Source organism: Sus scrofa, chromosome 3 (genome assembly GCF_054392235.1).
Source record: "Sus scrofa isolate SSC_HxYL_T2T_F1_AM1 chromosome 3, Sscrofa_HxYL_maternal_Yorkshire_Landrace_v2.0, whole genome shotgun sequence".
NCBI classification, from domain to species: Eukaryota; Metazoa; Chordata; class Mammalia; order Artiodactyla; family Suidae; genus Sus; species Sus scrofa.
Window position 1 is genome coordinate 4,352,568 of NC_139385.1, and position 24,276 is coordinate 4,376,843.

The 24,276-nt window shown below is 43.6% G+C and overlaps 2 protein-coding genes across 12 annotated transcripts in view; both read right to left on the reverse strand.

Moving 5' to 3' along the window:
- OR10AH1 (olfactory receptor family 10 subfamily AH member 1) overlaps positions 1-139 on the reverse strand; it is a 36,527-nt gene extending 36,388 nt beyond the window's left edge. For all 8 annotated transcript variants that reach the window (XR_014839973.1, XM_085016415.1, XM_085016396.1 and 5 more), the window contains exon 1: positions 14-139. The gene's annotated coding sequence lies outside the window, so the exon portion shown is untranslated. The remainder of the gene's footprint in view (positions 1-13) is intronic.
- Positions 140-1,650: 1,511 nt separating this feature from the next.
- On the reverse strand, positions 1,651-23,541 carry RBAK (RB associated KRAB zinc finger). Of its 4 annotated transcripts, XM_085016340.1 has the most exons (7): positions 23,178-23,541; positions 22,095-22,242; positions 21,772-21,827; positions 12,685-12,811; positions 12,321-12,416; positions 4,928-5,047; positions 1,655-2,965 (listed from the first exon to the last, which is right to left on the reverse strand). In XM_085016340.1, exons 3-7 carry the CDS (start codon positions 21,808-21,810, stop codon positions 2,892-2,894), a joined length of 456 nt encoding a protein of 151 aa, XP_084872466.1. In that variant the 5' UTR covers positions 21,811-21,827; positions 22,095-22,242; positions 23,178-23,541; the 3' UTR covers positions 1,655-2,891. The 4 variants fall into 4 exon arrangements, with proteins under 4 accessions (XP_084872467.1, XP_084872466.1, XP_005653115.3 ...); XM_085016341.1 differs by lacking the exon at positions 22,095-22,242 and having other exon boundaries at positions 1,651-2,965; XM_005653058.4 differs by lacking the exons at positions 1,655-2,965; positions 4,928-5,047 and adding an exon at positions 6,073-9,587.
- Positions 23,542-24,276: the final 735 nt, after the last annotated feature.

The following is a 24,276-nucleotide window of genomic DNA, read 5'->3' on the forward strand; positions in this document are numbered from 1 at the left end:
CCCCCCTCCTCACCTGCCCGCAGGCTTGCTGTCGTCTGGTCACTGGCCTCTGGCCCCTCAAAGGCTCTTAGACCCAAACACTTCTCTGAGGAGCAGCCTCTGCAGCGTTAGATGCCTCTTTGAGCCCCAGCCAAGCTCCACTGCTGACCACGCCCCTGGCCCGAGCCCCGCCCTCGGTCACGCCCACCCGACACTACCAAGGCCATGCCCCCAGGACTGGCCCCGCCTGGATGCTTCAACCACACCCCGGGCCAAGGCGAGTCTCCACCCACCGCCGCGTCTCTATTTGGGGCTGGCCCCCAGCACCCTGGCGTTTCTGAATCTCAGCTCAGGGAGACCCCCCAGCTCTGCTTGGGGTGCCCTTCCCCGCACTGCGCCTGAAAGGTCCCCCAGTCACTTTGCTTCTCTTCTCTTGGTGACCACCGTCCACTGTCCAAAAGCCATGGTTTCATCTGTTTTGTCCAATTTTTTAGTTTAGTCAGGAGAGTAAATCTGTTTCCTGTTACTCCACAATGGCTAAAACTGGAAGATGAGAAATCTGTTATCTTTTGCAGGACTGCCTCTTTAGACAAACTTTCAAAAGTTTATCTTTGATATCATTAAATTTCACTTTAAGGAAGCATGGCTACTTCCGTGTCTTTCCTGTACGGCGCTCCAACTGCTCTTTTCATTTGAGATCATACTGGGTTTTTTCACATATATGAAACTGTCACTCCCTGCCCCTCCAAGGAGCTCTCCCCTTCCAGTTGCTTCCAGCCCTTTCATGTCTTTATTCTCTCTGAAACCTTCTGCAAAAGCTCTTTGCCACACAGTGTTTCCCATCCATTAACCACTGGCTCATCTAAGCTACTTGTCCTTAATACTGAATACTCACCTTCTTTTGAACTCTTTACCTCTACTTTAATTACCAATACAGTCTTTTCTCTCGGAGGATGTTTGTTTGTTTTTGTCTTTTTGCTATTTCTTGGGCCACTCCCGCAACATATGGAGGTTCCCAGGCTAGGGGTCTAATTGGAGCTGTAGCCACCGGCCTATGCCAGAGCCACAGCAACGCGGGATCCGAGCCGTGTCTGCAACCCACACCACAGCTCACGGCAACGCCGGATCCTTAACCCGCTGAGCAAGTGCAGGGACCAAACCCTCAACCTCATGGTTCCTAGTCGGATTCGTTAACCACTGCGCCACGACGGGAACTCCCTCTCAGAGGATGTTTATCTAGCATAGGTGGCTCCATCTGTCTTTATTTCAAGGCTAAAGTCCTCAGGGGTCTTTTGCCCAGGACTCATTTTCCTCTGGGAGTTTCTGCACTCTTGGCTGAGGACAGGCCAGTCACAGCCGGCTTCTCAGCGTGGGTTTGTGCAGGGCACGGCTGCCTCAGAAGGAGCACAGCCGAGCAGGGATGGGTTATCAGTCTGTCAGCCTCTTCCAGACAACCATGCTACAAAAGGACCCTCCCCCTTTTTGTCTTTTTACAGCTGCACCTGCAGCACATGGAGGTCCCCAGGCTGGGGGCTGACTCAGAGCTGCAGCAACAGCCACACCAGATCTGAGCCACATCTGCGACCTACACTGCAGCTCATGGCAATGCCAGATCCAACCCACTGAGCGAGGCCAGGGATCGAACCTGCATCCTCATGGATACCAATCGGGTACATTTTTTATTTTTATTTTTTTCTTTCTGTCTTCCAAGGGCCGCACCTGTGCCATATGGAGGTTCACAGACTGTGAATCAAATTGGAATTGCAGCTGCCGGCCTACACCACACTACAGCCACAGCAATAACTAGTCGGGTTCTTAATCTGCTGAGCCACAACGGGAACTCTTGACTCCCTTATAAAATCATCAATAAAACATCAAATTTCTTCACACTGGGGCCTGCACACACCCACATATATCTTATCCATTCCTCCCCACTCCCGCCAGCTTGAGGGCGGAGTGCTGGCTTTTCCATCCCACTGACCCACCGGTCAGGCACTGACTCCTCTGGGCTAAAGTGTGGCGACAACACACCTGTGCAGTTGTGCTCGGCAGGTGCCACGCTGTTGGCACCAGTTTCTTCACTCCCCCGACTCCACATCTTCCTCCACTGAGATCACAGCTGTCCTTCCTTCCCTCAGAGGATTCCTGACCCTACTTCCGCTCCAGGCCTGTGGCCCACAAGCCAGCCATTCAAGGGCAGTTCACCAGTCTGACAGGCACGACAGGGGGTTTGATTTCATTAACGTGAAGGGGAATTGATTTTTTTTTTGTCATGGTTACCACTGTGGGAACTGGGTTACTTTTTTCTTTCTCCGTGGCCTTCCTATAATTTAAGGTGGGGATACTGTGACACTGTCATTGCTACATAGCATGTTTCCTCTCCTTAAAGGGCTTCGGTGGTTGGACAACGTATCTGGGCATAATCTGGGAATAACGAACAGCTGGTGAATTGTTGCCCTTGGGTACAAGTGGTCTGGCACGCATGTCTTTTGACAACATTTTAGAGAGAGAGAGTCCCCAAGTTAACTGCCCCAAGCTGAGCAGCAGCAACTATGGGGGTGGGGGTGGGGGCTCGTGATGCAAGGAGCAGGCCGTGGCTGGTGAGAAAGGGGGAGTGGCAGCACTGGCTGACCACGAGCCTAGTGCCTCCGCCCAGTGGACTGAGGGAACAGTGAGCCAACGCGGGGATCACACCTCCAAATCCCACCCAAGCCCTCAGCTCTCCCGCCACCAGCAAGCACGGCGCTGCTGTCTGCTAACACCTCACACCCACAACCTAGTAGGACGAAGGTCCAATCAAGACAAATACTTAGTCCACGCCGCCAAACATCAAAATCCCGCTGCTGTGCCATAACCCAGCCAGCCACTCCCCTCCCATGCTGAGTGCTTTTACTTTTTCGTGGGGCGAGGTCTTAGGTAACTGGTTCCTTCGCTTGCTCCCACTTGTGCTGTTGACTGTGCATCTTACATTTGCTGAGAAGATAACCTGAAAATGTGAAAACATTTTTCATCAAGTCAAACTCACTGTTATACTGACCTCAAAGAAAGGTCACTTCTATGCTAGGGTGATGAAGATGCACCCCAAATTCAGAAATATAAAGAACACCTTGCCTGAGAAAATGGGAAAGGTTTACACACATCAGTTCTTTATTGAGAGGCAGTCCAGACCTACTTGTGCCACTTAAATATGCAAAAGGGTAGGAGGACAACCCATGTAATGGCTCTGTCACCCTTTGAACTATTTACTGAAAACATTAAGTTTTAAGGTCAAAGTGTAGGAAGTTTTAGTAGTTGCCTTTAAAACTAGGAGTATTTTCCTACACAAAATTATGCAAAATCTGCCACTGAATTCTGATTACGCAGCATATTCGCATACATCTCAAAAAATAGGTCAAAAGTGCTGAGCAACAAAAATGGCAAGACATTTGTTTTTTAAAAACCTTTTATGGAGGTGTAATATACATGCAGAAAAACAGACATCTCTTAAGTACACAGAACACTCAGATATTCAGCACCAATTTAGAAACCAGTTGTTACCAGCACCAGATAAAACTCTGTCAGCCCTTGCTGGGGATATCCACTCTCCTGATTCCTAACTGCACAGACAAGTTCTGCCTCCTGTTCTAATATTAATAAATATATATTTATATTTTGTCTTTTAGGGCCAAACCCACAGCATATGGAGGTTTCCAGGCGAGGGGTTGAATCAGAGCTACAGCCACCGGCCTACACCACAGCCACAGCAACGAGGGACCCAAGCCACTTCTGCGACCTACATCACAGTTTATGGCAACGCCGGATTCTTAATCCACTGAACGAGGCCAGGGATCAAACCCACGTCCTTATGGATACTAGTCAGGCTCATTAACCACTGAGCCACGACAGGAACTCCAGTTCTTATACCTTTTTTATTTTTCTTTTTAGGGCTGCACCTGCAGCATATGGAGGTTCCCGGGCTAGGGGTAGAATCGGAGCCATAGCTGTTGGCCTACACCACAGCTGTGGCCACAGCCACAGCAACGCAGGATCTGAGCCATGTCTGCAAACTACACCACAGATCTTGGCAATGCTAGATTCTTAATCCACTGAGCTAGGCCAGGGATCGAACCCGCGTCCTCCTGGCTCCTAGTTGGGTTCGTTACTGCTGTGCCACAATGGGAACTCCTATACCTTATATAGACGGGATCACACAGTCTGCTTGCTTCTGCACCTGGACCCTTCACTGGGCACTTTCTGTGAACCTGAGCTTCTATTGCCTGTGCTCACTGCCTGTTCATTCTCCTTATTCTATGGTATTCTGGGGCGGAACCACACCACTTACATTCAAAGTTCTATTGCACAGGTACCATCAGGGGCTTTTGGTGGCAGTTCTATACCATGAAAACCCTAGGACATGTCCTGTGGCGGACATACATATGCTCAATGGATATGTATTGGATAAAAAGGTACACACACAGGTCTGGCTTTAAGCGCCGGCTTTCCAGAACAGTTCCATCAACAGGCAATGCTACCGGCAAGGGTAGGCTAGCTATTACATCTTTGCCAAAATTTGACACTTTCTCATGCTTTTCATTGTAATCACTTCAGAGCGTGGGTGCACACAGTGCACATGGTGTTTGAAATCTGTATTTTCCAGATTACTAATAAGATTAACATACCTTTTCATATGTTTACTGGCCACCTGGATAGGCTCTCTTGTGAAGTGGATGTCCAAGTCTTTTGTGCATTTTCTACTTTTTTTCTTGTTGATTTTTAAGTGTTCTTTTTATTTTAAATCAGCGGTCAGCAAAGTCCAGACCTCTGCCAGTGTCTTTGAACAGCATTATAGGGACATAGATAGCCCTGTGCAAGTTTTTGTCCTGTATGTGGCTTTCACATTACACTGCAAAGCTGAGGGGTCATGAGGGGAACCCACAAAGTCCCAAATACTTACTATCCAGCCCCTTACCAAACAAGTTCACCAATCCCTCTTCTACACTCAACTCTGCAGCCAAGTATTCTGGATATCTTCTCCCCGTGGCCTGCTTGTTCACTTTCTCAATGGTGTCTTTTTGAGAAACTGACGCTCCTAAAAGCAATATGTTCAAATGAACAAGTTTTATTTTATGATTTATTTTATGCTTCTTGGGTAAGAAAACTTTGCTAACTGTAAAGTTATGGTCTAAATTTCCTTCTTAAAGCTGTATTTATTTATTTGCCTATGCCTGAGGCATGGGGAAGTTCCCAGGCCAGGGACTGAACCCACTCTACAGCAGCAGCAGACCCAAGCCACTGCAGTGACAATGCTGGAATCTTAACCTGCTGTGCCACAAAGGGAACTTCAAAGCTTTATTTCACATTTCATACTCAAAACTGCAATCCATCTCAATTTGATTTTTCCACTTTCTATTAAATCACAAAACTTGACAAAGCACTTACTGGAGAGAACAGCCTTTCCCACTTTTATTATCACCTTTCCCAAAAGTGAGTGAATTACGTGTGGCTGTTTCTGGAACCTTTATTTTGTTCCACTGGTCAACTTATCTTTGTGTCAATACCATATTTGGGCTTTACTACAACTCTTGATGTCTGGCACTAGAAGTTCTCTAGTTCTATTCTAGTCGGATTTGTTAACCACTGCACCATGATGGGAACTCCCTCTAGTTCTATTCTAGAAGATAGCTTTGACTCTTGGTCTTTAGAATTTTTATATGAAATTCAGAATTTCCAGTAAAAAAAAAACTTGTTGGATTTTAAGATTACATCAAATATGTGAATTAATTTGGGGAAAACAGACACCTTTTAAGATTGTCCTGGAATCAATGAACAGGAGATATACAGCTCATTGTTCTGTAATTTTTTTCCTGGATACAATTCTTGAAAATACAGTGTTAGGTCATTTCCCCCCCCAGGCACTTAAGGATTTCTGATACTACTCTAAGTGGTATTGCTTTAAAACTACTCATTTTATGTGTTCACTGCTGGTATATTAAAAACCAAGTTTTGCATAAGGACCTTGTGTGCAGGGATTCTGCTAAATTTACTCAGTTCCAGTTATCTGTTTATTCCCCAGGATTTTCTATGTACCAAAATCATGTTATCTGAAAGTAAAAGTTTTATTTTTTTCTAATCCATAAGCCTTTTCATTCTCTTCTTCCCCCCTTACTCTTCTGGCTAGGTCCTTCAGCACAATATTGAATAAAAACTAGTGACAGCAGGTACCATCGTCTAGTTTTTTGATCTTGGGAGAAATTTTCATCTTCACCTTCTGATATGCTGTTGTAGTTTAAGATATTCTTTACCCAAAAAAAGGGAAGGTTCCTTTCTACCCATAGAACTAAGAACACAAATGGACCCCGCATACTAGATTACTCTTCTTCAGAGTGATATATTACAGTGATTGGCATTTTATTATTAAAATACTCTCACATTCCCGGAGTAAGATCCATTTGACCACTGTTTTTATCTATCTTTTTTCCAGAACCCAGAACACATTTGTTTTTTCGGTTCAGGGAACTGGTCGTGTAACCACTATAAATGGGTTTCTGGCAATTAGAATGAAATTATCATGATTGGTTTTAGATTACTCAGGATTTACCCTCTGTGTCATGTGAAGAAATGGTAGATACCTGAACTCTTACAGCAAGTAATCAGGGAGAAAGGACATCAGAGTTAATCAATTGAAAATGTCTGCTAGAAACTTGTATTTACAATTTGTTCCAAAATATTGGGAATAAGAGGCAGTGTACAAAATAATGACACTGTATTCAAATCAAATAAAAGCACAAATAAGATTTCTGAATTACATGACAGTGGCAGAGTGCACACTTAAACCTATGGGTTAAAAATGAGTGGCAGGAGAGCTGGACATATCTTATAGAGTATGAGCAGTAGAGCTGTCCTTCACTGAACCGACTATGATCTATGCATAGTTTATGAAAATAGCATTTTAAAAATATTTTTGCTCAAATGCAGTTGGAAACTTCACAAAGGTCACTGGCTCCTCTACTGATGAAGCACTCACTAAAAACTCATTTGTAAATGCCTCTAAATATAAAATTATGTACTATTTTGTACTTATCAAACAACTCACCAACAATATATTCTACATTAATGTTTTGCCATCTTAATACTCAAGAATACTGCCTTTTCAAAAATCATTCAAATCCAAACTTGCATAGAATTGCATAGAAGTACTGTCAACCACATTTTGAAACATGAAAGAAATTGCCATATATGTACTTAATGCTACTGTCCTCATTATGGACTCCCAAAGATTTTAAAACTTCATTGTCTGCAATGAGGGTTTATTTCGGAGCTAACAGCTTCTGATACCTTTCTTATAAACATTTGATTTTATATCAGAAATATGGCTTTTGGTATAATAATTTTCAAAACATGTTTCCACATTCATCACCTTGATAGATTTTGACTTGGCATGATTCCCTGATATGTAAATATAATTGGAATCCAAAATAAATATTAAATATTTATATAGTTTCACTCTTGTATAAATTGTCTAGTGTCCAACAAGTTGTAGGGTCTTCCTAAAGGCTTTGCTTCTTGCTGCACTTTTAGGGATACTCCTCTGTGAAAAATCAGATTAAACTCAATCTAATGCCTAAATGCTTTGCCTCACATGAACTCTCAGTGATATGTGACTCCCAACTGGATTTCCCATACTCATTATGTGCAGAGGGTTTTCTAAAATGAGATTTGACGTCAGAGAAGACTTCCCACGTCAAGTACGTTCATATTCCCTCTCCTGTGAATTCTTTGATGGCTATTGAAAGCTGATCTGTGGTGGAATTTTTTCCCACATTCATTACATTCATAGGGCTTCTCTCCTGAATGAGTCCTATAATGTACAGTGAGGTATGACTTCTGAGAAAAGACTTTCCCACATTCGTTACATTCATAGGGCTTCTCTCCTGAATGGCTTCTATAGTGTACGGTGAGGTTTGACATCCGAGAGAAAACTTTTCCACACTTACTGCACTCGTAGGGCTTCTCTCCTGAATGAATTCTATGATGTATAGTGAGATAAGACTTCTGAGAGAAAAACTTCCCACATTCATAACACTCGTAGGGTTTCTCTCCTGTGTGTACTCTTTGATGTCTAAAGAGGGATGAGTTGTGGGAGAAGGTTTTCCCACATTCATTACATCCATAGGGCTTCTCTTCTGAATGACTCCTATAATGTATTGTATAGTACGACAACTCAGAAAACAATTTTCCACATATATTACACTCATAGGATTTCTCTCCTTTGGGAAGTGACTGGAGCCCACTGAAGGCTGAATTTTCAAGGAAGGTTTTTCCACACTCACTACATTCATAGGGTTTCTCTCCTAAATGGGCTGTGTGATGGTCAGTGAGATATGACAACTTTCCACACTCACTACATTCGTGGGGTTTCTCATCTGTGTGAACTTTCCGATGTCTAATGAAGGCCGAATTTAGATTGAAGGTCTTGCCACATTCATTACATTCATAGGGCTTCTCCTCTAAATGACTTCTATAATGGATAGTGAGGTATGACACCCGAGAAAAGAATTTCCCACATTCACTACACTGATAGGGTTTCTCTCCTGTGTGAGTTCTCTGATGTGTAATGAGGGTAGACTTTCGGTAGTAGGATTTCCCACACTCATTACATTTATAAAGTTTCTCTCCTGTGTGCGTTCTCTGATGGTCACTGAGGGCTGACTTGCGTGAAAAGGATTTCCCACACTCGTTACATGGATAGGGTCTCTCTCCTGAATGATTTCTCTGGTGTAAGGTGAGATGTGTCTTTTGGCAGAAGGTTTTCCCACATTCATTACATTCATAGGGTTTCTCGCCTGAATGAGTCCTCAGGTGTTGAGTGAGATGTAACTTCTGACAGAAGGTTTTCCCACACTCATTACATTTATAGGGCTTCTCCTCTAAGTGTGATCTCCGATGAACAGTGAGGGTCCCTTTTTGGCTGAAGGATTTCCCACATACATTACATTCATAAGGTTTCTCTCCTGTGTGAGCCCTCTGATGTATAATGAATTTTGACTTTTTACAGAAGGATTTTCCACATTCGCTGCATTCAAAGGGCTTCAATTCCATTTGTGATCTCTGGTATACACTAAAATTTGACATTTGGATGAAGTCTGAGCCAGAATCACTCCACTCATAGGGCTTCTCCCCTATATAAGCTCTCTTATGAGTAATGAAAACGGCTTCTTTGCCTAAGGCTTCTGTGCATTCATTATATTCAAAGGGTTTCTCCAAAATATTAATTTTCTGAATACTTTCTTCATTCTGAGAACAGGTTTCCCCATTTTGATGAAATTCATAGAGTTTCCCTCCATCATATGTTTTCCCACATTCACTACACTCATTAGGTTTCTTTCTTGCATAGCTTCCATCACTAATAATTAATTCTGAAGCAGATTCCAAAGTCTTTCCACATGAGACACAATTATGAGAGAGTATGCTTGAAGGAACAAGGCTTGTTTCCATGCTATACATTTTATCAAACGCATTCTCTTTTTCTTCAATCAGGGTTCTGCTGTTGATAGAAACAGCTTGGTTTGAACATTCGTCTTCATGTTCTTGGATTATCTCTATCAGGTCATCAACTTTCCAGACTTCTTCTAAAAGGGGATAAAATTAAACAAACCTTATGAATCTCAACATACCAGTTACATAATGAGAGCAGTACTCAAGGAACTGTGGTAGGTTTAACTCTGGCTTTAGGGACAATCTCCAGAAATAAAAATAATTACAAGTGTATAGTCTTCTTTCCCCCTTGGTTTGTCATACAGGACAGCTAAGACACATGTGGGGGGCGGGGATGAGAAAGGGATGAGAGTGGAAAAGAGGTAGAAGAAAAAGGGAGAGTAATTCAAACTGAACACAAGTACCTGCTACTTTAAAAATATGTTAAGGAGTTCCCATCATGGTTCAGCAGTAGCAAACCAGTATTCATGAGGACTTGGGTTCAATTCCTGGCCTTGCTCCAGTGGGTTAAGGATCTGGCACTGCTGTGAGCTGTGATGTAGGTCACAAATGTGGCTCGGACCCCATGTTGCTGTGGCTGTGGCATAGGCCAGCAGCTGCAGCTCTGATTCGAGTCTGGGAACTTTCATAAGCCATGGGAGCAGCCCTAAGAAGACAAAAAATATATATATATATATGTATATATATATTCAAAACTTTGGTAGAAAAGGTGAAATAAAATCCAAGAATGATGAGAAGAGAACAGTCTTGAAAGAGTGCTGGCACCAGAAAGAAATGGGAAGACTTCGAGCAAATAGGATTAGTGACCTAGAGAACAAAAACAATGACTAGATGTACATTCAAAGGAAATAATCAAGAGTGGATCACATTTGGGAGAAACAGATTGCAACTTATAATTTCTATTCTGCACATAAATCCAGAAACCATTCTAAATAATGTCCTCAAGATTAGAGATAGTGCCAGAACCAGGGACCCAACTCCCTCAACCCTGACTCATACTGACCTGGAGGGAAAGACCTAGGCATATAAATGTCTGAAAGAAATGTAAGGCAGACCAATCTCTCCACTAAGTTCAGCCCTCTGGAATGTTCTGTGGTCTCACTTAACACTAAGTGACTTGCCTGCACAACAAAGCAGAGTGGTTATGAGCACTGCAACTCCCCACTCCAACCCCAACTCCAACACATCACAGGATGGGGGTCCCTGGCATAATACTTAACTGCGATGCAGTATCACTCACCTGAAATGTGGACAACAGTTCCTAAAATGCAGGGCTGGGCAAAGACCACATTAGTTCTTATGTGTTAAATGCTTAGAACAGTGACACAAAACTAATGTTCGTTTAAGTTCTCTGTGAATTTTCTTTCAATCTGCTGACTTAAATTTACTGAAAACTCATCAAGTTCCTGACATAATACTATAACTTAATTCTGAATACAAACAAAGAATTCCCACACCCCTCAATTTCATGTGATATAAAATCTTCGATACCAGATTCTTAAAGTAGCCTCATACAGTATCAACTTTTATTTCTATGTAAAACAATTTTTGGATCCTCTGAACTATTTTTAGTTGCTGTCATCCATATTCAATGCAACAGTGACAACTCTGTGCTCAGAAATCTACAACATCCCTGTGCTTAAACCCCCAAACAGGAGCTCCCGTCGCGGCACAGTGGTTAACGAATCCGACTGGGAACCAGGAGGTTGCAGGTTCGATCCCTGGCCTTACTCAGTGGGTTAAGGATTCAGCATTGCCGTGAGCTGTGGTGTAGCTCGCAGACTCGGCTTAGATCCTGCATTGCTGTGGCTCTGGTATAGGCTGGTGGCAACAGCTCCACTTCGACCCCAAGCCTGGGAACATCCATATGCCGCGGGAGCGGCCCTAGAAAAGGCAAACACACACACACACACACAAAAACACAAACCCAAATATCAATAGAAAAAAAGCAAACATCATTTATCAGTAAGATTTTTCATTACCTAGATTCACAGTATATATTCAAACTAGCATTGTATTCATCTTCCAAAAACACCTTCTACTCCAGGAAGCCTAGGCTCTGCCCTGCTCACTCTAACCAAAAGTGTGAACACATTGTTATTCACTCAATCTGATTTCCAGTATGGGCTGTTCTCAAAACCTATCTATTTTGGGCAGAAGCTTTAAGTATTTATCATATTTATTCCCAGCTTGTTGAAGCTCTCCTCTTAATTTTTTCCTTTTTTTTTTTTTGGTCTTATTGCCATTTCTTGGGCCACTCCCATGGCATATGGAGGTTCCCAGGCTAGGGGTCCAATCGGAGCTATATCCGTCAGCCTACGCCGGAGCCACAGCAATGCAGGATCAGAGCTGCGTCTGCAACCTACACCACAGCTCACGGCAACGCCAGATTGTTAACCCACTGAGCAAGGCCAGGGATTGAACCTGCAACCTCATGGTTCCTAGTTGAATTTGTTAACCACTGAGCCACGACGGGAACTCCACCTTCTCTTAAATTTTAAAATAGCTTTAATAATGGCCATACTATCCAAGGTAATCTACAGATTTGATGCAATAAAAAGAATGACTAGGAAAATCTCCAGTTAACTTTTTTGTCAGACTTTGAGTGCTGAAATCAAAGGAATTCTGTAATAATAGGGAGAAGGTAAGTTACAGACAATATGAGAGAAAGAGAGAAAGAAAGCATTCTCCGTCGTGGAAAACAGGAGTCTTAAAATGAAAGCCCAGTGTAAAATCAGGAAGGGAGCTTGTGTACACATGGTAGAGGCAAGTACTATCTGGGCACTAGAAAGTATACCTTAAGGCATCTGAGGTCACTCCAAAGGACCACTGTGACCATTCACAAATGTCCTACTCCACTACCTCACCTGGATGACATTGCTGAGGGAGTTCACTGTCTGCTACCCAAGGCTCCTCCCCTTGCTCCAACCTGATGATCACGTTGGGTTTGGTGCTGTCGTACCCTGCGGATGAGAAAGAGCAGATTGGACCAGCTGCTGGGCTTCACATCTCTGAGTAGAAGGTGCTGCCTCAGAAACTGCACAGAGAAGTGCCTATTTTGTAACTTATCAAAATTAGAACCTTTTGATAAATAAGCAAAGATACAAATACTTGATCTAGTGCTCAAGAGGAATTAAATGGTCTTATGATTGATTTCTTCAAAGGTGAGCATAAAGTCCTTAAACTGGAAGCCCCCACACAGCAGCAACTCAGAAGGCAGGCTCTCCTCACCCACAGAGACCAGGTGGCTGTAGTTCTCTAGCATCACGTCCCGGTAGGTGGTCTTCTCATCAGCATCCAACTGCAGCCACTCCTCCTGGGTGAAATCCACAGCCACATCCTTGAATGACACTGGCTCCTATAATGGCACCATGACTGGATTGAGTGAGGTGGAGCAGACACACGGGGACAAAAGCTTATCCAGCTCACTGGGAAAGTTATCTATAAACACTGAAAACTTCATTTTTGTTACAGACTGTGGAAGGAGAAGAAATCATATTGGAAACACATTGTCCTTGGGTTCCTTAATATGTCCAAAAGAAAAGAAAATAAAAGAAACAACCCCTCTCCCAAAACTTCAAATTAAAAAAGCTGCAATTTTGTGACTGAAGTATATGAGTTCTGGGGTATATATGATAATGAAATCACATTCCTGCTCTCAAAAAGCTTACAGCCTGGTGAGGACACACTGGGTAAATGAACACATGAATTTCGTTCGTTGTCATTCTCTTCACTCGCCTCTGCTGGCTGGGTCTCCCATCCCCGGACCTCTTCACACTGGTGCACCCTGGGACTCAGGCCATCCCATCTGAGCTCTTTCATCCTCTGACCCCTCCACTCTCACAGCCAGCTACTAGGAGCTATCTGCATGGCTAGGTTTTCTTCTTCCTTCAAGTATTAACTCTTACACCTCATTCTTGCAGCAATGAAAATGTGTTGCTGGAATGAATGCCTGAGGTATTACTAGAGTGACATATACAAGGTAGTGAGCAGTCTAACAAGACAGAGACAAACCAGTTTAATTTTATGTCAGCAGATTAGGCTTCACAGGCGCAGGTGGGTATCCTACATGATTAAGAGGGAAAGAAGGTGATGCAGAGTAAAAAGTACCCACAGTAAACACTGAAACAGTATCAACATTTAAGAGGTTGGCAAAGGGCAGAGACCAAGAAGATACTTTCTTTTTGAGGGGGGAGGGAGGCACACTCATGGCATTTGAAAGTTCCCAGGACAGGGATCAAACCCACACACAGCAGTGACCCGAGCCACAGCAGTGACAACACCATATCCTTAACCTTCCCCAGGGAAGTCCACAGGCAATTTCTTCGGGACAGCTTTTTCACAGGAAGAGTTGCTTCTAATTCAAGAGAGTAAAAGAACATACAAATTACTTTCCTGCCTCACAAACAAGACAAAACCCCAAAAAGCCCAATTCAAAGAAACATAAAAGTAATTCTCATAAAAGCACTGGAACACAGAAGTTATCAAGAGCAGCAATTTCTTTGAGGAGATTCCTGGTTCAAGGAATCAGAGCAGATGAAAAACCAGGACCATGGAGCATACTTCACGCACAGGCAGATGTTGGGCGGCAGCAAAAGTGAACAGCAGACTCGCCACCAGAGCCCTGGGAGATCTCCAAGCCCATCAGGAGAACCTGAGTTCCCACAGCATCAGAGTGACCAGCTGACAGAGACATTAACCACAGGACCAAATGCTCAGGTTGAGAGGTTTCCTGTTCTCAGTACACAGTGGCCAGGTGCACACTGACTCTGCCAAGAACCCTCTGGCCATGGGCACTGGGGCCCACACACTCCAGACCCCGGCAATCAGGGTGACCACACATTCACTGTCCAAACAGAAAACTGCTGATGGGGACGGAGGATAAACCAGAGAGGACATCAATCCAAGTCCACTTCAGGCAAAAGCAGACAAAGAGTCAATTCTCCCCATGTTGGACATGGAAATTTTTCTTAAAGCAACTCTTAGAAAACTACTCTCGCCATAAATCAACCTGAGCAGCTTAACCTTGTCCACCAACCCACTGCAGTGAGGTATGAGGTTCAAAAGGCAGTGGTGACCATAGGTATTGCATATCAGAAGAGATATCTGTACACCTAGGTTCATAGTGGCATTATTAACAATAGCTAAAATGTGAAAATAACCCAAGTGTCCAACTATGGATGAATGGTTGAGCAAGCGAAATGTGATATATACACAATGGGGAGGTCCCGTCATGGCTCAGTGGTTAATTAACCCGACTAGCATCCATGAGGATGTGGGTTTGATCCCTGGCCTCGCTCAGTGGGTTAAGGATCCGGCATTGCTGTGAGCTGTGGTGTAGGTCACAGGCATGGCTCGGATCCTGTATTGCTGTGGCTGTGGAGTAAGCCAGCAGCTAGAGCTCTGATTTGATCCCTGGCTTGGGAACCTCCATATGCCACAGGTGCAGCCCTAAAAAAGACAAAGAGATTTCTAAAAAAAGATTTATTCACAATGGAATATGATTCTGCCTTAAAAATGCAAGAAGTTCTGTCACATACTGCCACATGGATGAACTTTAAGAACATTATGCTGAGTGAAATAAGCCAGTCACAAAAGGACAAAAACTGTAGGATTCCATCTACATGAGGCACTTAGAGCTGTCAGAAACGTAGAGACAGAAAGTAACAATAGCATTACTTAACAAGAAATGTACAAAATCTATACTAGAAAAAATTTAAAACACTCCTGAGAAACAGAGAAGTAGACCTGAACAAATGCAATGATTCTCCTTGTTCTTAGACAGGTCAACTTAACACAAAGATGTTGGTTACCCTAAACTACTTCATAAATATGCAATCACAACAAAAACAGCAAAAAGCTTTTTCCTGGAACTAGACAAGCTGACACTAAAGTTCTGATGAGGAGGGACAAAAATCAAGAACAGCTAGGAAAAAATCTCCAAAAAAGAAACAATGAAGTGGGCCTAATACCACCAGGTTTTATACAGAGACTCTACAGTTAGTAGATACAGTTTGGTTCCGATACATCAATGGAGAGAGACCAATGGAATAGAGCACAAAGTCTACTGAAACAGACTTTAGGATTATGTATTAGTAAGATATATGATTTATAAAATCATAATAATCATGGGGTTCCCACAGTGGTGCAGGAGAAACGAATCCAACTAGGAACCATGAGGTTACGGGTTGGATCCCTGGCCTCGCTCAGTGAGTTAAGGATCCAGCGTTGCCATAAGCTGTGGTGTAGGTCGAAGAAGTGGCTTGGATCCTGCATTGCTGTGGCTGTGGTGTAGGCTGGCAGCTGTAGCTCCAATTGGACCCCTAGCCTGGGAACCTCCATATGCCGCGGGTGCAGCCCTAAAAAGCAAAAAAAAAAAAAAAAAAAAAAATCATAATAATCAGCAGAACTGACTCAATAAATGATGTTAGAGCAATTGATAGCTTTATGAATATGGATAAGACTGCATCCATTTCTTACACCACAAAAAAATAAACTCCAAATGGATCAGTGATCTAAAAGTAAAAAATGACACTACACAGGAAAAAAAAAAAAAAAAAAAAAAAAAACCAACAATCCATGGGTGAATTTCTCCATAACTTCAATGTGGGGAAAGGCTTTCTAACTGTGACTCAAAATACACAAAACTATGGTTTTCAAGACACTGATCATAAGGCAGTGAAGGGCAGTAATTCATGAGAGACAGGAAATAAACAAAGTGAGCCCAACAGCTACTGCCCTGAGAGTTTCCACCCATGGAGCAGGGAGGTGAAACTGAGACAGAGTTTAGGAGAAAGAATTGACAAATTGGGGTAAATGGATAGGAAAGTACAACTCATTAAAAAAAAAAAAAAAAAATCAATCAGCTGAAATGGGCCTAGACATGACGTAGATGTTACAATTAGCAGAAAACATTAAAATGGTTTATAACTGTATTCTGTACATTCAAAACATTTCAATAGAGACAGGGAAGATACTTAAACAGACTCAAATTGAACTTCTACAGAAAAAAACTTACAATGTTTTCTTGAGGTGAAATTTACAGTGGACTAGATTAGCAGCACTGCAGGAAAGGAACAAGTGAATGGGAAGACAGAGCGGGAGTTCAATCCCCAGCCTCACACAGTGGGCTAAAGGATCTAGTGTTGCTGTGCTGCAGTGTAGGTTGCAGCTATGGTTCCGATTCAATCCCTGATCTGGGAATTTCCATATGCCAAGGGTGCAGCCATTAAAAAAAAAAAAAAAAAAAAAAAAAAAAAAAGAATAAGAAGACATAGCAATAGAAGCTACATAAAATGAAACACAGAGAAGCAAGAAGTAATAGAAAATAAAGAACATCAGGGAGTTGTAGGATAATTTAAAGTAACCTAATATAGAGGGAACAGAAATCACTGAAGGAAGAGGTGGGGGAGAAAAGAAATATTTGAAGAAATAATGGTCAAAATTTTCCCAAGGATGATGAAAACCATGAACAACACAGATCCAAGAAGTTCATGATTTCCCAGCACAGAAATATACAGAAAGCAATACAATCAGACCTGGGAGATACTACGGGTTGGGTTCCAGACCACTGCAATAAAGCAAATATCATAATAAAGCATGTCACATGAATTTTTTGATTTCCCAGTGCATATGAAAGTTACGTTTACACTACACTGTAGTCTATTAAGTTTGTAATAGTTTATTGAGTTTATATTTAACAAAAAAGTAGATACCTTAACTAAAAAATACTTTATTGGAATTCCCATCGTAGCAGAGAGGAAACGAATCTGACTAGGAACCATGAAGTCATGGGTTCCATCCCAGAACTTGCTCAGTGGGTTAAGCATCTGGAGTTGCTGTGAACTGTGGTGTAGGTCGCAGATGCGGCTTGGATCCCACGTTGCTGTGGCTCTGGCGTAGGCTGGTGGCTACAGCTCCAGCTGGACCTCTAGCCTGGGAACCTCCATATGCCACAGATGCAGCCCTAAAAAGACAACAAAAAAGACAAAAAAAAAAAGTTATTGCTAAAAAATGCCAAAACAATTACAATAATAACACCAAGATCACCGATCACAGATTATCATAACAAACATAACAATAATGAAAAAGTTTGAAATATTGTGAGAATTACCAAAATGTAACAGAGGTACAGAGTGAGCAAATGCTGTTGGAAAAATGGCGCCATCAGACTTGCTTGATGCAGGGCTGCCACGGAACTTCAGTTTGTAAAAAAGAAATGCTTGTGGAGCACAATAAAATGAGGCCTGCCCTCACCTAGGCCTATCACATTCAAATGGCTAACCATCAGTGATAAAGAGAAAAGTTTAGGAGCTCCCGTCATGGCTTAATGGAAACAATTTGACTAGCATCCATGAGGACACAGGTTCCATCCCTGGCCTCGCTCAGTGGGTTAAGGATCCTGCGTTGCTGTGGCTGTGGTGTACGCCAGGGGCTACAGCTCCGACTCAACCCCTAGCCTGGGAACCTCCATATGCTTCGGGTGCAGCCCTAAAAAAAAAGATTTAAAAAAAAAAAGAGAGAGAAAAGTTTAAAAGCAGCATGAGGAAAAAAAAAAAAGATGTGTAATACACAGAGAAGCAAAGATGAGGATGACATCAGATTGCTCTCGGAAACAACATAAGCAAGAAGACAGTGGAGGAGCACATTCAAAGTAATAGAGGGAAAAAAATAGCAATAATGCCTTTAAAAGTGAAGACAAAATATGGAGTTCCTGTGTGGCTTAGCAAGTTAAAGATCTGGCATTGTCACTGCGGTGGCGAGGCTTTGGTCCCTGGCCTGGGCACTTCCACACGCCTCAGAAGCAAGCCCCTTCCCCCCCGCCCCCCCAAAAAAGTGAGGTCAAAATAAAGACATTTTTCAGACATGAAAGAGCTGAAAGAACTCATTACCAACTAGAAGAAATGTTAAAGAATGTCCTTTGGGCAGAAGAAGAATGACAACAGATAAAAATGTGGATCTACACAAAGGAATGAAACCCCAGAAGTGGAAACTACGTATTTTCTCTCATTGCTTAAATCTCTTCGAAAAGTAACTGTTTAATTAAAAATAACAATGTACTGTGGGATTCGTATTACCTATGAAAATAAAACGCAACAATAATGTAAAGACCAAGATGAGAGAAATGGAACTGTGGCTTTTCCTACTCTAAGCGAAATGGTGTTATTACTTGAAGATAAACTATGATCAACTAAACTTACATACTATAAACCCTAAGGCAACACTGAACTAATTAACAAGTGTTAGAGCTGATAACCTAACAAAAGGTACAGAATGGAATCATAAAAACAGTCAATCGAAAGGAAGGAAGAGAAAAAAGATGGCACAAACAGAAAATAAGGACAACAGACTATAACCTAACCAGTTATATCAATCATCACATTACATGTAAATAGTCTAAACGCCGCAGATAATAGGTAGAAATTGTCAAATTGGATTTTTTAAAAAAGATCCAACTATATGTTGTGTCTAAGAGGTGTACTTTATGGAAAAAGAAGTGAATAGGTTAAAAGTAAAAGGACAGAATTGGATACTGCACACCGCCAATGTTCCAAAGAAAGTTGGAGTGACTTTACAAATATCAGACATTCTGTTTCACAGCACAGACTAGTACCAGGATAAGGGAAGCCAATTCACAAAAGTGGTTAATTAATCAAGAGGACATAGTGATCTTAAATGTTTAAGGATCTTTTAATGAAATTCATGAAGCAAACCCCGACACAATTACAAGGAGAAACAGACAAATCACAATTGCAGGAGATTTCAATTCCCCTGTCTCACGACGGACAGAGGACAAGAAGGCAGGTCAGCAAGGACAGCACAGCACACCTGCCCAGCTCTCTCTACCAACTTGACCTGGCTGACATTTACAGAACTCTCCATCCACCGGGAGCAACAGGCAATGCTTCTCAAGTGCACAGAGAACTTCTCCAGAAGAGACTCTACGCTGGCTCATAAATTTGAAAAGAGTCACTGTTCATATAGTGTTCCCGTCAAAAATTCACAATTCAAATCTAATCATGGAAAAACATCAAGGAAACCTAAATTCAAAGAATTCTACAAAAGAACTGGCCTATGTTCTTCAATGATTATGGTAGCATTGAGAAACGTCTCCATCCATGTTAAACAGACTCAAAAAGCATGAAAACTAAATGCAATTCATAACCCTGGACTTGATCCTCTATCAGAAATAAAAAAAAATTGCTATAAAGGAAATTACTGGGGAAACCAGCAAAACTGGAAGACGAACTGTAGATTATGGTATTATATCAATGTTAACTTTCCTGAATTCAGTAAATGTGCCAAGCATATGTAAGAAAATACCCTTGATCTTAGGAAATATAACTGAAACATGACCAGGCAAAGGAGCATGACATACCATGTATCCTCTCTCAAATGGTTCAGAAAAAATTATGTGAAAGTTAAAACAATGGCAATGCAATCAACACAGTCTCAGATTCATCAACCAACTGCAATGTATGGACTCTATTTGTATCTTCATTGAAAAGAAAAAAACAAAAAACATTTCTAAAAGTTGTGAAATTTTGAACATCAATATTATATATTAATACAGTCTCTTGGGAAAGACCATGATAGAAGATAACACAAGAAAGGAATGTATATGTATGTATGTCTGACTGGGTCACCTTGCTGTACAGCAGAAACTGGCACATTATAAATCAACTATAATTTATACTAAGAAAAAAATGGTCTTGCGGATTATCCCCACCCACTTTTTCATTTTTCTTTCCTTTTTTTGGAGGGGGGGCCCCATACCCGCAGCATATGGAGGTTCCCAGGCTACGGGTCAAACTGGAGCTGCAGCTGTTGGTCTACACCGCAGCCACAGCAATGTGGGATCTGAGTCATGTCTGTGACCTACACAACAGCTCATGGCAATGCTGGATCCTTAACCCACTGAGCGAGGCCAGGGATCGAACCTGCGTCCTTATGGATGGTAGTCAGATTAGATTCGGCTGAGCCACGACAGGAACTCCCACTTTTTATTTTTTAATTTCTTTAATGCTTTTTATTTTTTCTTTTTAGGGCTGCACCTGCGGCATATGGAAGTTCCCGGGCTAGGGGTTGAAAAGGAGCTGCAGCTTGCTGGCCTGTACCACAGCCACATTGTATCCAAGCTGCATCTTTGACCTACACAACAGCTCAGGGTAACACCAGATCCTTAACCCACTGAGCAAGGCCGGGAATCAAACCTGCATCCTCGTGGATACTAATCAGGTTTTTAACCTGCTGAGCCACAACACGAACCCCTCCACTCACTTTTTAAGACTCCTTATTGGAGTTCTCTCGTAGCCCAGCAGGTTAAGGATCTGGCATTGTCACTGCAGCAGCTTGGACGCTGCTATGGCTCAGGTTTGATTCCTCGCCTGGAAACTTCCACATGCCAAAAAAAAAAAGACCTCTTCTCATTTAAAGATATGCACAAAAATACAAACAAACTTTGTTAAAAGCCAAGAAAAAGGAGATTCCATGAGTTTGGAGGTAACAGATGTCAAAGGCAGATGAAGGGCCACATGAGCTAAGGAGTGGAAGATGCCCGCTGGACTTGACTATCGTTATTCACTGCTATTCTTTACCAACAGATTCCAGAGAGTGGAAGGAGAAAACCTAGGCATGAAGAGCTGAAATGGGAATGGAGAGTGAGAACACCTTTACTGGAGAATATCTGCCTGCATTGTTGGCTGTGCAACCCCAAAACCACGCTGACAGAAACATGTGAAGGATGAGCAGGCCTTTCCATGATTTACATTTTGTCCCTGGACTCAACAGTAAAAATGGAAATGGGTCTACTAGGATCAACATACTCTGGAGCCTGGAAAAATCACACATACCAAGTTCCCCTTGGGCAGATGGCCCTCTGCTTAGATAAGCAGTAGTATAAGCCATATACTGCAATGATTTCATGGCTGTTATTGGGAGAGCTAGCCACAATGACACCAACTTCAAAAAACGTTTTTTCCTAGGAAATCTTTAAAACCCACGAGCAACAAAAATGGGTTCTTATTAGTCAACACAAATCACATAATGGATAGCATTTTCCTTTATCTCTAACTGCCAAGAACATCAGTGCTATTTGCAGCTCAACTTGAATAGCCCTGAAGTATCCTACTCCCTATAAATCGGACTTGTATTCAACCAAGTCTAAGTGTCCACCTACCCTTTAACAACTGTATTTTACACGATTGTCATAGTTTCTCTATTTCTACCTTTCCCTCTTAAAGCATGGACCTTTCTAAACCTCCTAAAATGCATTACAGAACAAAGTGGGGTAATAAATACACAGACAGGAAAACTCACCTGGGGTTCATTCATTTTCTGCTGCTCTTGGCAAAGCATAGGCTATCAAGGTGGACCTAGAGAAAAGGAAGTAAGTGACTGTAATTATGAGTGACCTGGCCTGACTAAGCAGTAACATCCTACAAGAAAACCACCCAAGAAAGCTCAATAAAATGACACCCTATGAATATGAACAGAGGCTAAAAGGGTCATACAGGAGAAATACACAACACAATCAGGTCACTACCATTACTGAATACAAACGATGACTCCATTAAATAGAAAGCACCAAAAAAAAAAAAAAAAAAAAATCCCCCTGTAACACTGCTTAACTATTTCCTTACTGTTTCTTTAAATTGCTTAAAATCAAGGAGTTCGCTGGTGCCCTAATGGTTAAAGATCTGGTGTTGTCACTGCTGTGGCTCCAGTCACTGCTGTGGTGTGGCTCCAAGCCCTGACCCTGGAACTTCTGCATGCCCTGGGCACAAGAACCTAAAAAATAAAAATAAAAAATAAAAAATAAATCGCTTAGGGGAGTTCCCGTCGTGGCGCAGTGGTTAACGAATCCGACTAAGAACCATAAGGTTGCGGGTTCGGTCACTGGCCTTGCTCAGTGGGTTAAGGATCCGGCGTTGCCGTGAGCTGTGGTGTAGGTTGCAGACGCGGCTCGGATCCCGCGTTGCTGTGGCTCTGGAGTAGGCTTGGCAGCTACAGCTCCAATTGGACCCCTAGCCTGGGAACCTCCATATGCCGCAGGAGCGGCCCAAGAAATGGCCAAAAAAAAAAAAAAAAAAATCGGTTAAAATCAAAGATTCCACAGGAACAGAGAATGTGAGCTCTCAAAAGTGGGATAACTGTGCATCAAAGCACAGTATTGTTCTGTACATTATCTGACTGAACTTGGCTACCTTGGCACTTTAAAAGTTTTTAATTAAGAAAACTCTAATACAGTGGACAGAACACTGGCCTGGAAGTTTGAGTCCTGTTACCAATCCCACCTACAGACCCGGTGACCTGGCACAAGAATCTCCCTTCTCATGCCCAATCTCCTCCACCCTCAACCGAGGAGGCAGGACAGATGCCTAGCAGACTCATCCTGCACCCCACTGTGTGGTTCTACAGGGCAGAACCCAGGGGAGTCAGCGGACACTTAGGTTACAGAACCAAGATGCTGATGGGCCTTTAGAGACCCGGCGGAATCCCGAGAGGACGGGAGGAGGAGGGGTGTGTAGCCCCCAATCCCCCAGGACACCCAGAACTCCCAAGTCCCAAGGGAGCGCCCATCTGGGACAGCCGCCCCCTCCATCTCCGGGTAGCGGTTAAACTCTCCCGCTCGCTCTCTTGGGTGGCCCGGGGAGAGCGCCCCTCAACCCCGCTTTGGCGTCAGGGTCGACCAATGCCCGGAGGCACCCAGAAGCACGACTTACCCCCCTGGGACTCGCTGACCCACCCCGAGCTCCCGAGGCTCCGGGCCAGGGGCTGCCCCTCCGGCGAGCTCCTTTCCCTGGGTTCCTCCTCTCCGCCTCTGGAGGCCGCTGGGCCCGAAGGGCCGGTTCTGGGCCTACAGCACAGGCTCCCTTCAGGCGAACTCCCTCCCGGAGCCCAAATCGGCCTTCGGGGGCCTCAGTGTGCCGCGTGCTGAAGCCGGTCGGCCCGGGCTCCGCCGCCCCTGCACCGCCGCCCTCCAGACTCCTCCGGCCCAGGCCGCAGGCCGGGAATCCTCGCCCGCCAGAGGCCAGAAACTGGGAACGAGGGACAGCTGTGACCTGGGCACCGACAGGAAGCGACTGCGGCGCGGCGCGGCGCGGCGCTGGTGCGCGTGCGCGAACACGCACCCAGGGCGAGGCGCACAAACACAGCAGGGCGCCGGAAGTCCGCCTGGCAGGGCCCGCAGCGGGGAGCCAGACAAGCTCCAGGACTCTATTGCCCATAAGTCTCCGCTCCGTCAAGATAGGGAACGTCGTAAATGTCTTCACCTCAACTGGAGGTTAAGCGATGCTGTGCTGAGAGCATTGGCCGCCCGGACCAGGGAATCAGGGTCCCTTTAATTTAAGGGAACGTCTGTAATGTCACCGCTTCTCTAGGTGTCTTGCCTGATTGGGACCTGGTGCCCTAATCTTTTCCATACCTTGAGTATTTAAGGCTTAAAATCAGTAGCTACATACAAATATGATAAATAAAGGAAAAAGGGGCGTTCCCGTCGTGGCTCAGTGGTTAACGAATCCCACTAGGGACCATGAGGTTGCGGGTTCGATCCCTGGCCTTGCTCAGTGGGTTGAGGATCCGGCATTGCCATGAGCTGTGGTGTAGGTTGCAGACGCGGCTCGGATCCCACGTTGCTGTGGCTGTGGTGTAGGCCGGCGGCTACAGCTCTGATTGGACCCCTAGCCTGGGAACCTCAGTATGCCCCGTGAGGTGCCCAAGGAAAAACAAAAACAGTAATTCTGTGTGTTCTTTTGTGCATGTGTGTTCACTTGCCAGGGATCAGTTCCAGGAAAGTACATCTCAGTTAGTTGTAACTGAGCA